The following is a 16,337-nucleotide window of genomic DNA, read 5'->3' as shown; positions in this document are numbered from 1 at the left end:
GGATGCAAAGAGTACCTCTTATGACCAAAACATTCCCTGTGTGTACTGGAACACTTTCAGGGATCTATTGCTTCTGTGTGTACGTGCAGGGCAACAGGCTCAAAAAAAAGTTAGAGGTATGGCTATAGTTTGAGGGAGGACATCGGGGAAAAAATTCAAAGTACTAGTACGTATTTCACATGAATACAGAAGCAAAAACTCCTATCAAAAAATACACACATTTAATGTTGGTCTTCTTTAATTCTAAGAAACGCAACTCCAGAAATACAAACTGAACATCAGAGTCATGTCAACCACCACAATAAAATGAAACAAAGACATTCACAATAGTTAAGACTATGGACAATGTAAGTGTGACAATTGTTATTTCCCTCTCCCTTCCCCCATGTATATTCCAATATTTATCTTCAAAAAGAAGCATTACTGAGAATACTGCTGGTGTTCAGTTAGAATTAAAAGGATTTGGATAAAGTGAAATAAGACAGATACAGATGTGAGTAATGTTACAAAGACTTTACATTTTGGATTACCCCAAGATATAAAAATTCAAAAATTAACGAACTTGCTTTTATCAAAATATTACAGCTACAGGCAAGGCATCTTTAAATTAACAGCTGAGGGTATGTGAGAAAAACCACATTTTAGTGAAGGTAAACAGAAGTGGCAGTTCTTAATTAGCACTTTTGTAAAGCTCATTTATTATTACCTGGCCAACAATGAACCAAGCACAGGGCAACAAAGTTTTCTCTGCTTCCTTTGGCAATAAGGTGACAGAAAAATAATCATCTTTTGAAGATGCTCAAGACAAGCAGTAAATTAAAAAAAAAGTCAAATAATAAGTAATGGAATAAATAACTACTGAACCAGAGAGTACATTTAAACCACTATGTAATTAACAAATATTACATAACATTATTTCAGTGGCAAACTCCAAGTGTGTAAGAAAGACAGTAAAGTGAATAACCACCAAAACAATAATATTCTTCTGTTTACTCTTTGGCTAAAGACCCTCAAAATAGCAGACAAAGAAAAATACATCTAACACTGGTGATAAACTGTCTCTTTACGAGCAAAATAAAGTTATCAATTTAAAACTTGGTACATTTTATAAAAACAAAAGAGGTAAAGTTGTTATAAAAGCAGTACTGTTACTTCAATGGCAACATACTGTTCGTTGACCCTGTGCAATAAAATACTTTGTTCATTCTACATTTATCAAACATGACTAACAATTACTACAGACATTGTAGGAATCTTGTGTGTGGCTCCTGTTGACTTACTTTTATAACTGGGAGACAAAATTTACAATCAATGTGCCACAAAAACTTTAAAGTGTTACTTCTAATAGAGTTCATGTTCAACATTTTAAAATCCTGCTTTATGTTTTGAATGGCTGATTTACAAGGAAAATAACTGACTGTATTAGCAAGAGCATATGAACATCAATGACTGCACCCATTGCCAGGAGACACTGCACCGGTTTGACACTTTTCCTTAGTAAATAGAAAGCAACAGCATCCAATAAAGCCTGAGAAGAAATGCTGCTGTGTAAATACTGCAACTATTCCTGATAAAAGAATTATGGGACATATACTCAGAAGCTGCCCAATCCCATAATTTGTATTGCATAGGTCACAATCACACATATATACACACACGCGTGTATACATTGTGTGTATTTATACACACACACACAGAAAGAATATATTAAAAAGACAATGAAGTCTAGTCAAAGAGCAATTTACAGGCTCAATATATTTTTTTTACACTTTGCTTGAAAGAAAATTTCAATATTTTACAGTAGGCATTATATACACTGCACTTTATGAAATCTAGAGTGTACTGAAATAGAAATACATTTCTGCAAACATCTGGGTAAGAAAACAGACAAAGATTTCTTTAAAGATTTGTGCTAGCTAGGTATTTTCCCTAAATCACAAAAAACTGGATCCATGGAATTATCTAGGAGGTTTTTTAAACACCATGCACATAAGCAATTGTAACTCAAAATATCCCAACCTAAAACAATCTAACAATGGTCACATTAAAAAATTTAAGTATCAGATCTGATTTTAAGAAAAATCTTTATCACAATATTTGTAATGTTAACAAGTACATGTTAAGGCTAAATTGGTTCTTTTTTTAGAAACACAGTAAAAACATGTTTCCTTCGGAGCCACGGGTTATAAACTTTACCAACAGATGACAGTGCAGTGAACATAATGTTCAGTCCTACAGTCAGGATGCAGTTGCTCCTTCCCATTCCACAAGATACTGCACCTTTCCATCAAGGGTTACCCGACGAGCCAAAACACGGTATTTTTCACCACAAGCTATTCTACCTGCTGCACCAAAATAACTAGTAATTGAGTTCTTTAGATGATTCAGCTGCAATTCCTGATCTGCTAAATTGTTAAGAATCTCTGTATTGAGTTCATCATATTGATAATCTTCTTTGCTGTCATCATCTTTTACAATTTCTGAATTCTGAGGCTGGAGTGCTTTTCGGGGAAAGCGACCTCTTCTCCTCAAATGTGGTATTGCAGCAGGCCAAGTTCTTCCTGTACGAGTCCTTTTTCTGGAGTCTGATAAGCTACTAAAAAAAAATATTTTATATATATATATATATATATATATACACACACACACACACACACACACACACACCAACATTAAGTCCTAGAAATACTGTTTATTTAAAAAGTTTGCCTCCTGTGGACAGTTTTATTCTGCTTTACTATTTTAGTAATATCTGTACAACTCATTAGTTATGATTTGTTGATATCAATATAGAGCAATAGGTGCTTTACATAAGATGATAAATGGCTGCTTCAGGAAGTTTATTATGTAAGGGCTTGTCTATATGAGAAAGTTGCACTAGTTTAATTAAATTGGTTTTACACACGTGCTGTCTGGTCACCCTTTTTAAGGGCAACTTTTCTTCTTTTGGCTTATCTTAAATCTGTTCCTAATTGCCCCTCTTTAATGGTATTTGCACCAGTTTCATTTAATCTGTTTAAATTCACACTAAACTAAACCAGGTGCTACTCTCTCATTTAGACAAGCCCTCACAGTTACAGAAAATATCGCTGCATTTTCTAAATCGAGTGCACCTCAGTTCTTTTTTTTTTAAAAAATATATTGTCTCCTCTATATCAATAGTTAGAGTCTGAAATTTCTGACTCCTCGTGGACATTTTACATCGGGGTAAAAAGGTCTGTGCGCAAAATTCACAGACTAGATATACTGATGACTAAAAAGAAGAACAAGATGTAGCATTGTTAGTGTCATACTAAAGGGGTGAGGGATTTAAGTATTTGAAAAAGGCATATTTACACCTACATTTTTGCACACTGGAATGGCTGGTGACCTAAGACATAATATGGACTTGGTAAGTTAAAAAAAATAATGCTATGACCCTAAACTGGTGCACACAAGACACTGTTTAAATGAAGTGACTTGTTTGCAAAAAAAATGTTTCATTCAGTGTGTTTTGAACATTAAAAATAAACTGCAGAAGTGTAAAAACCTGGTCATTCCACACAGATGAAGACACTTGCCAGCTTTAGACTGGAAAAAAGACAAGTCATATCAAATGTATTTGAAATTTTAAAATTGGGACAAAGCTTGTAAGACATGAATCAAGACCCTTAAACTCTCTCAATTTGACAGAGATTCTTTAGGAATGTTAAATATGAGGCAGAAAACTGCCCAACAGATATTTGTGGAACATCCAGAAGACCAGGTTTTTCTTAAATAACTGATTAACTTACCAAATCTGTGTGTCAAGATGATTCAATCCCAGTGGAAAATATACTGTACTTGATAATTTTAGATAAATTGAGTACTTAATTTTCTTTAACATTAATAGAAATTATTAAAACAAAGGCTGTTAAAGTGAAATGAATCTGAGGTGCAAGTTAGTCCTACCAAACTGAGTTTTGTATCAATTAACATTAATTAGAAGTCTAATTTGAAGAAATGGCAGTCCAGTTGTTCATCTTGTTGTAAACAGTTCAAGTGCAGACTGTATCTCAACATTAAACAGTAGTTAGTAATCAAAGAAAAATTGGCCTAATTTGAACAAAAGCTATTTTAAGGAGAAAGAGAAAATTCAATGTTTCAGCAAGTGCAAGCTCTGTAGGATGCCTGCAACATCAGTGCTGCTTTGTCAATTAATGATAAAGTATCGTCGCACCATTTTCTTTTTCCTCCTTCAGAAAATTAACCTAGAGAAAAAGATTAAGAGAGGTTTCTGCATGTTTCTTTTTAATGGATAATTCACTATTTACCTATAATGCCTGGAAATGCTAGATGAGGTAGTTTCTTTTGTACTGGCAGCACCTGTGGATTCCACATCTGAGGTATTGGATGAATGAGCAGTTCCATCAGATCTCCTGAGACATAAGAACACATTTGTCATGTAATGAAAGTAATTGAACATTAACCAATTAATCTGACATTTGACAAGCAAAAATGAGCTGTTATTAGTATGATTTAGTTTTTTCATTTACCCAACAGAGCAGGGTAAATCCAAGGCCGGGTTCTCTGACACTGGGACTGGTTCCTTATCCTGAGAAGTAAGGGAAAAAAATTCAGATAGCTTCAATAGAAATGATCAAAATTTTCAAAAACCACAGCTTAAAAGTTAGTTGTCATATCCTAAGAAATGATATTCTGAAGTATAGAAAGATTTGAATTATTTGAACTCATACCAAAGACGGCGGCTCTGAAATTTTTTGAATCATTTTTCTTGTATATGGGCCAGGTGGACGACCTACTGATTTTTTCTTCCCCTGTTTTTCAATGCCATTACTTATTTCCCTAGAAGAAAGATGACATTTTGTTTTTAAAATATTGGCGTGACTTGTCCAAGGAAAAGGTTTAATCAGTGTAAAATAAAAGTTTAGACATTTACTCCAAGTCAGTTATGCTAAATGAGGTTATCCTTGTAAATTAAAATTTGCTAAATTGACAAAAAGTTGGAGATCTTTGCCTGCAGTGTAATATGGCAACATCAAGATAACAGACAAAATCTAAAACCTTTCCAGGGACATATGCTACAACTCAGTGGTTTAGGAAGAGCGCATATTTGAATGTTTGAACATTCATACTGTAGCGGGGTGGTCACCCGCTCCGGCCCTGAAGGGCTTGAAGTCAGCCCCGGGGGCAGGGTTGAGGCTGCATGAGGGCTGCTGCCAGGGAGAGCTGCAAGCCTTGGCTGATTGGGGAAACAGCCACAGCTGGGGCCACACCCCAATCAGACTGTAGCTAGCCTTATAAAGGCCAAGGAAGCCAGGAGCTGTAGGACTCTTCCTCTAGCTCTTGAGGGAGAAGGGCCTGGTTGCCTGGGAGCTGACAATGGTACCTAGACTGCAGCAGGGCTGTGGAAAGGCTAGAGGAGCTGGGGAGCTCCACCCTGGAGAACTCCCCGGGCTGCAGGCCTCGATAAAGAGTGGTTATTAATAGTTCCCAATCCTGCTGGAAAGGTATAACAAGTGGGTTTCTGCAAGGGTCTGTTTTGGGACTGGATCGGTTCAATATCTTCATCAATGACTTAGATATTGGCATAGAAAGTACGCTTATTAAGTTTGCAGATGATGCCAACTGCGGAGGATTGAACTGCTTTGGGACAAGGGTCATAATTCAAAATCATCTGGACAAATTGGAGAAATGGTCTGAGGAACAGGATGAAGTTTAAGATAAATGCAAAGTGCTCCACTTAGAAGGAACAATCGTTTGACCACACACAGAATGGAAGAGACTGTCTACGAAGGAGTACGGCAGAAAGGATTTAGGGTTAGAGAGTGGACCACAAGTTGCTACTGTTGCAAAGAAAGCAAACATGATTCTGGGTGCATTAACAGGTGTGTTGTAAACAAGACACGAGAAAGTCATCTTCCGCTCTACTCTGCACTGGTTAGGCCTCAACTGGAGTTGCGTCCAGTTTGGGCACCGCATTTCAAGAAAGATGTGGAGAAACTGAGAGGATCAGAGAAGAGCAACAAGATAGACTAAAGCTTGAGAACATGACCTATGAAGGAAAGGCTGAAAGAACTGGGCTTGTTTAGTTGGAAAAGAGAGACAGAGGGACATGATAGCAGTTTCAGTATCTAAAAGCATATCATAGGAGGAGGAAAAAACTTGGTCACCTTAGCCTCTAAGGACAGAACAAGAAACAATGGGCTTAAACTACAGCAGGGAGGTTTAGGTTGGACATTAGGAAAAAGTTCCTAACTGTCAGGGTAGCTAAACACTGGAATAAATTGCCTAGGGAGGTTGTGGAATCTCCACCTCTGGAGATATTTAAGAGTAGGTTAGATAAAAGTCTATCAAGGATGGTCTAGACAGTATTTGGTCCCGCCGTGAGGGCAGGGGACTGGACTTGACCTCTCGAGGTCCCTTCCAGTCCTAGAATCTATGAATAAAGGCCAGAACAGGTACTGGGGCTACAGAGGGGTAGCCTGGGGTAGGCAAAGGCAGCAGGTCCAAACCCCCCTTTGCCAGTGATGAATGGCATGTACACTGCAGTCCGCCCCAGTGAGCAGGAGCTAGATGGTGACTGGCAGTAGCTATATACAGAGGCAAGGTGGAGGTAGGGGGTTGGAGATTCCCTTGGGAAGGGAGACCCAGAGATTGTGGGGATACAGGAGGGACACAGGGGCCAGCAACAAGCAAGACACCAGCCGACAGAGGGCGCTCTAGGCTGGCGAGCTAATTCCCTGGACATCCAGCAGGAGGTGCCGCGCGAGTGAGTCAATGCTTCGCCACAATACAGAATGTTCAATTTATAGAGAATTCTGATAGTGTTAAAAATCAATTGTGTTTAAAAAGTAGATAATCTAGGAATTTGTCTTACCATTTGAAATCCCATCTCCTGTTTAAAATCTTAATTCAGACAGTTGCATAACAGGAGAAGCAATGTTTTTTGTTTACTAAAGAGCAGCAAGGTCTGGTTAGCTAGAATCTATTTTCTATTCTCAGTGATGCTAAATTAAACTGTTTTCAAGAGGTCTTTCTAAAGGCTAAGCAGATTAAACTCAACATCCTGATTTCATAACAATCTCAAAAGATCAGTGCATAAATGTAAAGATCATTCTATATTCTTAAAGCAATTGCACTCAAAGTGCAGAAGTAAGTTATTCACCTACATACATGTTTAATAATGCATAATATGTACTTAAAACTTTTGGGGAGAGACCCTCTCTGATAACAGACCATCTAAAATATTTATGGAAGTTTGAAATCAATATTGTTCTAGACCCAAAATTCAAAGTTAGTCTGCTGGAGGAAGAAAAAAAAAAATAAAAAAAAAATCCATCTACTTTCATTAAGAAGTTAATCAACTAGCCAGTATCTACATAATAGGTATGTGCTATCTCTGCCTCACTAATTCGTTACACATTAATCCTAGGGTTGTTTAAAATGGGTGAATAAACTTTTAGCACGATACAACATTAAGGCAATATTGGTACTTTTGACAGCTATTTTTTGTATGATTTCAGTTCCATTACAAAGTCCTGAAGTCACTATGCTGTTGATCTATTTTACCTTGCATCAGGTATGGGTTTGGATGATTTTCTGCCTTTAATTTTGAATTCATGAGATGTTCCCTCTGGTTCTTTCTCCGCCTTCAAAGCAGCATGTGGCGGCATAGGAGGAACACGAATTCTCAAGCCAAACAAATGCTTCTTTTTCTTTATCTCTTTTCCAGACATAAACCTAAGTGATTAAGAATTAAAATTCAGATATTGGAGAAAGCCAAAAGTATCTTAAAAGTACACAAACTAAAAAGTTAGCAAACTAGAAACCTCTTTCTAATGCTAGTTTTATGTATCCTATTTTGTTCTCCCCACTCCACCCCAATATGTAATGCTAAGACAGGGGGAAAAGATGGAAGTTAAATCAAGTTTTGCTGGTGAGCGGACTTCCAAAGCTCTCTGTCACCACAAAATATTCAACATAGAAAGAGTTTAGTTTATCTAGTAAAAATGCCACTTGCAGCCACCAATAGTTATGCTGGGTAAAGTTTCTAGGATAACTGGGGTGGGGGAATCTACATTAAAGAAAGATGTGAAAAGAGCACTTGATATGTATAATAAAACCTCATCAACTTACATGGTTTTGTAATCATTTAATGCTTCCAGTACATGCTCATATCTTTCAGATTTTGGAGTGTCTGCCAGCTGTAAAGTATTAAGAAGTGATTTAACTTACTGGTATTTTCAGTAACAAAGGTCCAATGATCTAGATCAGAGCTCTGCTTGTTTAAAAACTACTGGTTTGTGATCACAGTATGTCTTGAAGGTATAATTTATGGTGAAAGTTGCCTTACCCCAAGCATGGGCTACTATATTTAGTACTCAATGTATTCCATGAGTCTAGGCTGTGCGATTTTCTGCAGAATCCATCCTTGCCAGAGAATTTAAGCTTTCATTTTAAAAGAAAATTGTTTCTTGTAGCTCTTACAATTTTTTTTAGAAAACCTCAACCACAAACTTATAAATACAATAGAAATATAGACTATAAATTGATGCAGTGTTGTCTTCATGAGCCTGCAGATATCTTGGAACAAGAACTCTGTGGTGTTAAATATTCCACTGAGATGAATGGGTTAACCCTGAAAGTACAAGACAGTTTATATATCAATATTGTTAACTATTTAATTGATCATCATTTTAGCAGACATATCCTGCTAAGGGGCCTAATTATTATTTAATCTAAGGTTGCTCAACACCACTCAAGAAGTCTAATAGGGCCTTAAAGTGGAGGCAAAATATTTACTCCCCAACTTTAAAACATCCTTTCATTAACAAATATGTAAATAGGGTTTAGTGTAAATCAGAATTAGGCTCAAAGTGTTTACCCCACAATCCTAAACTTCCTCTTATGATGCCAAAAGTCCCAAATAGTTTCTTCCCAGCTACTGAAACCTGATCTTTCCCTCTTAAAGCTTATAGAATGCATTCATGAGTTGCCAATACAAAAACCTACTTAACCCTAAGAACTGAAGATATGGGGACAACATAAAATAAATTTAAGTCACTATTTAAATAAGTAACAGACTCCACAGTACTGACTACTACTCATTTTCATATTTAACATAACATTTTTTTAAAATTTCAAGGAAGCTACCAAAGAACTTACATATACATTCTATTCTGGTTCCCCAGAAGTTATATCCACCTTGCTGTGAAGTATATGGACCTTTGACTATATAGTCATGGCCAATAATTTACCACAATTCATGATTAGGACAAATAGCATGTAATTGAGGGCTGACTGATTATTTACAACTTGCAACAAAGTACAAACTCATACCACTAAAAAATACAAAAGGAGAAAAGCCAAAGGGTAATTTTTTTAATAAATCCTTACCATATCCCCACATCCGCAAAACTTGTGGCAGAGGGGCAAGGCACCACATTTAACACTTAGTTTTTATTAGTATTAAAAAAGCCCACAAAAGTGACCCACCACTGTGCAAGAGAAAAGCGCTACCGGAACTCTCATCAGAGATAATTTACTAAAAACAGGGGTAGGGAAAGCGTTCAAAACTAATTTAACCAAAGAATGTTAATGAAAAAATTAACTTTACACAAGCTAGCTGTTGGGTATATGTACACACCACATATACATCCCATGTATTTAGAAAGTCTCTGGAATTCTGGAGCCAACAGCAGATTTTGCAACTGTGCAGGACCTGAGCTACAGAATCAATATAGAACTTCTGTAACAATTCTTTCACTCTAAAAACAATGACTCTGAAATGTCAGTTTTAGGAGCCCTAGTTCCAGTCCACCACCTTTCTCCTATTTTACATAAGGGTCAAGAAAATTAGCCTCTTATTAATTAAAAATGCACTGGTCTGAAGGAAAATAATAATAATAATAAAAAAAAGTTATTTCTAAACGCCATGGACTCCTCAGAAATGCAAGGAGAGATCTAGGAAACATTTATACAATATAAATTCCTGATAAATCACTGCTTTGCAAAAACCCAAGATTTACCAGCATTATCAAAATACAGAGTTGACTGGCATACAATTTTTCACTATTTTTTCATTTCTCCCTTAGTGGAAGAGAGGCACGGAAGTTACAATATTTATGCCCAAATCTTGAAGATTCCCCCCACTCCACTTTTCCTCTACTGGACAACACTATCTATACTCTCCTAGTTCATTACAGAATTTGGCCTTCTGGTTGAAAAGCAAGCAGCCTCCTCTGGAAGTTTACGAACGCTGCTGCTTAACCAGCTGGAAGCACCACTTAACAGACAGGAGTGCATTTTCCTGCTTTCATTCTCTCTATGCAATAATGGTTTTAGCAACAAGTTTTGTTTATATCTGAGGATAGTTATAAATAAAAGAAGGTTTACTTCTGGCCTAATAGTAAGAAACCAGAAATTAAAACCAGATATCTAGTCCACTTGTCATGCAATGTATTAAAAGGTCATGGTCGTGCCTGGAATATTCAGTTTTTTAAAAACTTATAGAAATGCCACGAAAAGTGAGTACTCACCACATTCTCTACTATTCTGCTACTGTATTTCATTATAGATTAACACATTTTTACTTTTGGTAAAATAAGTTATACTTGTGAATAGACACAGAAAAAAGAAAAGCAAAGAACACATTGACCTGATCTTTATTATTTATATAAAAGGCTCAACATGAGAATTCCTAAAAATGATTAATCAATCAACTTCAGAATTAGCAAACATGCTATACATCAGATTCTAATTAATCCAGATACCTCTATCACAATAATTCTGTTTAATTACTGCTATTTAAGATGGGTCATAATTAGACTCAAAAGTATCCACACCCAAAAGTTTCTGAACATAGTTTGAGTGTGTTTTTCCAGAATTTAGGAATGTGACAAACAACAGGTGTTTGAGATCTAAAAAACCTGAATTTTGTGTCTCATGTTTACTTTGGCTTAGGCAAAAAGGACCACACAGATATATTAACTTATTAAACAAAAAGTACATCAAATTAGGGCATAATCAGGATATAAAAAGTGTTAAAAGTCAATTGAATACAGTATCTGTATTCAGAGCCGTCCCGTCCATAGGATGGACTGGGGCAACCACACTGGACCCCATGCTTTGAGGGTCTGCACGCTTCAGGGGGAAATGGAATCCAGGGCAGCCTGAGGGATTAGTGGGGGGCCTGGCACTGGCAGCAACGAGCGACCCAACCCCAGCCTCCCCTGCATTGCTCGGGGAGGGGGCAGAAGCCAGAAAGGGGCGGGGGCTTGGGGGAAGGGGTGGAATGGAGGCAGAGCAGGGGCAAGAAGAGGCGGGGTAGGGGTAGAGGCTTGGAGTGAGGGTGGGGCTTAGAGCTGAGGGGGAAGAGGGTTGTCCTGGGCCCCACACCCTCCTAGGAACAGCCCTGTCTGTATTTAAAGAATTCAAAAAACTTTCTGAAATGATTTTAAGGGGAAAAAAAAAGAAAAAAAAAGTTACTTTGCATGCTTTTTGTCAACACTAGTTTAGCTATTAATTATGTCTGTCTGTCATTACATGTAGAACTACAACCCCATGTGTTAACACTTGTTCTCCCTAAATCAGATTTATTGGGGAGTAGGTTTGTTTAGGGAACTGAATTTCTTTAATCTTCAGGCAATTACCCAGCAAATCAACTAGCTTGAAAATAAGCAGCACAGTGGTGCAGCAACAGGCTGCCTTGTCACGTCACTGGAAAAAAAGTCAAAAACAGTCTAATGATAATAGCAGGTGGCACTGACATACTGACCTTCTGTGAAAAAATGTGCGTGCTAAATTTTACAAAAAAGGTCGCAATTTAGTAAAGAGAAAGATGCTTAAAATTAAAAATAGTTCAAGATTTCTATCCCATAACTTGTAAATGTCAGCCAACGTTTTTCAAAGCACCAAATATGGCAAAAGTATTAATAGTAACATCAATTTTTTTTGAGGTGGTTAAAATGCAAAAACCATTCTATTTCAGCACCTCAATGATTCAAAATACTAACTGACAGATCCTATGCAGGTCATATGTAGATGCATCTGCAGTAATGTAGTGCTTAAAATGTTTTTTTAGAACACTAAAATTTCTTTTAATTGAGATACAGAAGGAAAATATTACAATTCACTTTTATTCTGACACACTAAGTATATACACACTTACAAGAACAGCATTTGTTTAGGTGGTTTTTAATTAAAAGCTTCTGTCATATATGGAAAATGTTTGCAGACTTCAGTTTCTCTTCATTTTCCCCTAACCTATTTTCCTATTAAGGACTATTTTAAAATCAATTCACAGACATTTTCTACTTTAGTTGTCATAAAGCTGCTAATAAGCTCGTGTTCTGGCTTTCACACAGAGTCTTACTTTGACAGCTACTTTTAACAGTTTACTAATCTATTTAACCTCTTGGGTACTTAATTCGCCTGGACAGTGGGCAGGAAAATGCCTTATTGTTGTCATATTTCTAAATGGAAGATATAAAAAACAAACAAAGATTCAGTGCTTGGGTATAAACAATGAAAGTGGTCATCTGAACAACAAACTATGCAATAGTTATCTGGATCATACTAAATTTTATAGCTCAAAGTCTAGGACACTTAAAAGTTATGCTGAATAGTTCTAGAAGTCTATTAAAACCATATGTCTCATTACTTTTGTTTCAGATTTTAAGGCCAAAAGGGACCATAATAATAATTTAGACTGACCTCCTGCAGGCCACAGACACTCACCCAGTAGTTTTGTGAATGTATTGACTGCTAAGAAAAACAAATGCAAGAAAAGAATATTTCAACTACCTACCTCACCAGGGTGCAATCTATCCCAGTTTTCATTAATGTATGTCATAAGTTCAAGCTCTGAATCAAAGTATTTCTTCTTATGAATAACACTTAGGTTGTAAAGGCATAGATGTGCTATATCTACCCTAGAATTCAGAAATATTTAATCAAAAACATTAAGTTTTTATTTCTTTAATTTTTTACAAACCATTAGTCCTTGAAATAGCTTTGCACAAAAATATTTGCACAATATGGCTAAAAGAGTACAAAGCCTGATTAGAAACAAACAGTCTCAAATTTTCAAAACAATATTCTTATAAAATCTGCATTTATATCCCTCTTTTCTGACTTATGCCCTGTTTTATCCCTAGCCCTCACCCCACTGCCATGATGCCCTTTTAGTTCCAAAGATTGTTTAGATCTTAGAATATTTAACTGATGCAAGATAAATACAAGAATTTAACATTGGCAAATTATCAAATGAGTTTCCATAAAATATTTATTCATGTTGCAAACTTATTCGGTATTTGTACAGAAGAGCTCAAGTTCACAAGGTTCAAATACAACTCACTTCTAATTCTCAACTAGGAAATTCTATTGTAAAGTATGTTAAAATGCTTGTTAATGTGCACACTGTATTTGGCTTGCCCAATGGCAGTACTCTATACTTGGGTAACAGATTCTGTTTAGACTTAAGTTTCTCATACCCAAGCCAGCAGTGGTTTGTAATATTGAATTGTCCAAGGAAGAGGACCCTAGATATCATGCATTAACAACATGACTAAGGATACACAATAACTAGCTTTGAAGGAGACCTGTCCTTTGTTTATAGAAGCAGTAGGTACCACCCAAAGTCAAAATATAAACCGGATGATCCTCAGGTTTACAAAGAGACATGATGTCCAGGAGAAAAGTGGGTAGAGGGTTACATATTTCTTTTTTAAGTTGTACTTACCATCTCAAGGGTAAACGTTTGAGGTACTCTGGTCCAGAACTGCAAACTGAGCAAATGAATGTATAAAACCTAGAACAAAAAATAAAATTAAGATTTTAAGATAATGGCTTTTAAGACAAACTTAACTCTTTAGATGCCATGAGTTAAATAGCCAGAGAATTAAATATACACTTCATTTTGTTGCGTCTTCCTTACAAACTGCATTCTAAAATGCTTTCGGAGTTACAACTATTTTAATATTTTATGTTTTAAATACAAACAGAGGATTAAAACAATCCACATTTCAAATAAAAAAAACAAATCAAAGTTCAGGTCAAGCTTCTTACCTGTCACCAAAAAGCATTGGCTTTTGGAGACACTGCACACAAGCCTCATGAAACCACTGGTTACATTTGCAGCACTGCAGCATCTTTAAATACCAGCTTCACCAACAGAAATAAAAATAAGACAAGTGTTACAATAAAACTGCTGCAAATATTTCCCCAACACAATGTGTCATATTATATTTAGAAAGACTATTAGGTCAAAGTTGACCAAAAATTTAAAAATAAGATTTTTATTAAGTGTATCATCAATAGAGATTTCAATAAATTTTAGTTCCATGGTGAAAATGACTAGAAACTGTCTACAAACAAGGGAAACTGACTAGTCTGTTCTTGTTTATTCAGGTGGAAGAAATGCAAATAATAAGCAGCTGTAGAATAAAATAAATTCTGTTTATTATAATGTCAACTATTTACTGCATACGTATGGACATTTATTTAAAAATTAAAAGGAAAATTTTTATTCTGATAACATCCTCTTTAAATACTCAGTAAATTTTCAAGAAAAACTGTGCAGTTAAATAGGACCAACATCTTTTATTACTCTAGACCACTAGTTCCCAAACTGGGAGGCACGAAGAAATTCCAAGGGGGGAGTGTGAGGCTGTCTGGCCCTTGAGCTCCCGAACAAGGAGGCTAGCCTCCGGCCCCTCCCCTCCTGTCCCCCCATCCCTTGTGCCCACCCACCTCCCAGGCTTTCCAAAAAGCCAGTCCTGCTGCTCTGAGCAGCCTAATAAGAGTGCGGGGAGTGAGGGAAGGGGGAGTTGGATAAGGGGCAGGAGATCCCGGTGGGGCAGTTACGGGACAGGGAGCGGTTGGATGGGGTGGAGGTTCGGGGGGCACGTGCGCAATCAGGAGACAGGGAGCAGGGAAGTTGGATAGATGTGGATAGGAATCGGGGCAGTCAGGAGATGGGGGATTGGATAAGGAGTGGGGTACCGGGAGGGGGCAGTCAGGGGACAAGGATCGGGGGGGGAGGGGTGTGTTGGATGATGGTAAAGGAGAAATTGAGGGCGTGAGGGTTTCTTGAAAAAATTAAAAAAAGAGGGCATGATGCCAAAAAGTTTGGGAACCACTGCTCTAGACTATTCATTAAGTATTTTGGTTCTTTAAAAAAAAGGGGGGGGGAGGGTCTTTTTTAGTGTAATATAAACAAAATGATACATTGCTGAATACCTTTGAAAGAAAAAGCTACATCTCTTCCAAATGTCAACTAGGTTCATTCTACAAAGATATTACTTTTATATAAATCAGACATCCCTCTGCCCACTTTCCCAACCTTAACATAAGTGCCAGTAAAAGTAGTGAGATTCAGATATTTTATGTAAAGTTCTAAGCACCGTTCCAGGTAGCACTTAGTATAAAAATGAGTAAGATCAGCAAACAGACATAATAACCGCAGCCATTCCATAATTTTCAAAGAGGCAAAAGCAGAATGAGGACACCAGTCACAGGTCTGTTCTCTGTGCCTGTTACCCTCAGGAATGAAATATCAGCTAAAAAAACACCACTCCCTACAGAAAATAGCACCGGTACTCAATGCCATTGGAATAGAGGCCAAAATTTTGTTTGCAACTGAACAATTCCCTCACACCCTTCCCCTGGCAGGACATACTCAATGTCTGCAGCTGGAGAGCAGTGCAGTGGGGAGCAAAAGATTAATAAGTATGTCTTATTTAAAAGAGAAGGGAATTCTGAAACTGATCTTCAGCTTTCCATTGTGGCTATAAATACAATACATCTGCCTGTTTTATCTGTAGCTACTGTTGTTGCAGCCTAGAGTGATGCTCCCTCCACACACAAACACCATGAGCAGGAGGAGGAAGATGCAGACTGAGATGACATGTTCAGTGAGATACTGCAAGCCAGTGCTGCAGCAGACTGTGAACATACCAGACAGCCTAGAGAAGGAAAGAGCAGACAGAAGAAAGGCCCAAGAGTCCCAGCAGGAAGACTAGAGGGAGATGTATGACAACATAAAGGGGTTTCTCAGGCAGGAAATACAACTGATGCAGATTCTTGTTGGCCTCCAGGTCCGGTCACAGATTCACCTACATCCCTTTGCAGTCAACGAAGAACTCTATTTCAGCAGCTCCCTTACCCCCTCATTTCAATTTTAAATTTCTGTTAGTTTATTTTATTAGTTTACGCTGTATTGGTTTATAATTGCCCACTAAATGTTTTGCACTATTTTTGGTACGCAATAAATTTATATTTTGGAAATAAATTCCTTTAACTTCATAACATCACAGAATGCCTAGTGCTACTTAAAGGGCACATTACTTGTAACA

General features: G+C 37.1%; 1 protein-coding gene across 3 annotated transcripts in view; it reads right to left on the bottom strand.

Annotated features, from left to right (window-relative positions):
* Positions 1-220: 220 nt before the first annotated feature.
* MTF2 (metal response element binding transcription factor 2) overlaps positions 221-16,337 on the bottom strand; it is a 54,186-nt gene continuing 38,069 nt past the window's right edge. For 2 of the 3 annotated variants that reach the window (XM_032773016.2, XM_032773018.2), the window contains 9 exons: positions 14,050-14,145; positions 13,724-13,792; positions 12,791-12,914; positions 8,119-8,186; positions 7,552-7,722; positions 4,716-4,824; positions 4,515-4,573; positions 4,293-4,397; positions 221-2,596 (listed from right to left, as the gene is read on the bottom strand). In XM_032773016.2, coding sequence (XP_032628907.1) covers positions 2,239-2,596; positions 4,293-4,397; positions 4,515-4,573; positions 4,716-4,824; positions 7,552-7,722; positions 8,119-8,186; positions 12,791-12,914; positions 13,724-13,792; positions 14,050-14,145 — 1,159 coding nt within the window. In that variant the 3' untranslated portion in view covers positions 221-2,238. The remainder of the gene's footprint in view (positions 2,597-4,292; positions 4,398-4,514; positions 4,574-4,715; positions 4,825-7,551; positions 7,723-8,118; positions 8,187-12,790; positions 12,915-13,723; positions 13,793-14,049; positions 14,146-16,337) is intronic. The other variant, XM_032773017.2, reaches the window with a different exon arrangement.

Source organism: Chelonoidis abingdonii, chromosome 7, assembly GCF_003597395.2.
Source record: "Chelonoidis abingdonii isolate Lonesome George chromosome 7, CheloAbing_2.0, whole genome shotgun sequence".
NCBI classification, from domain to species: Eukaryota; Metazoa; Chordata; order Testudines; family Testudinidae; genus Chelonoidis; species Chelonoidis abingdonii.
Note: the sequence above shows the minus strand (reverse complement) of the source record. Positions and strands in the feature narration are given on the sequence as shown.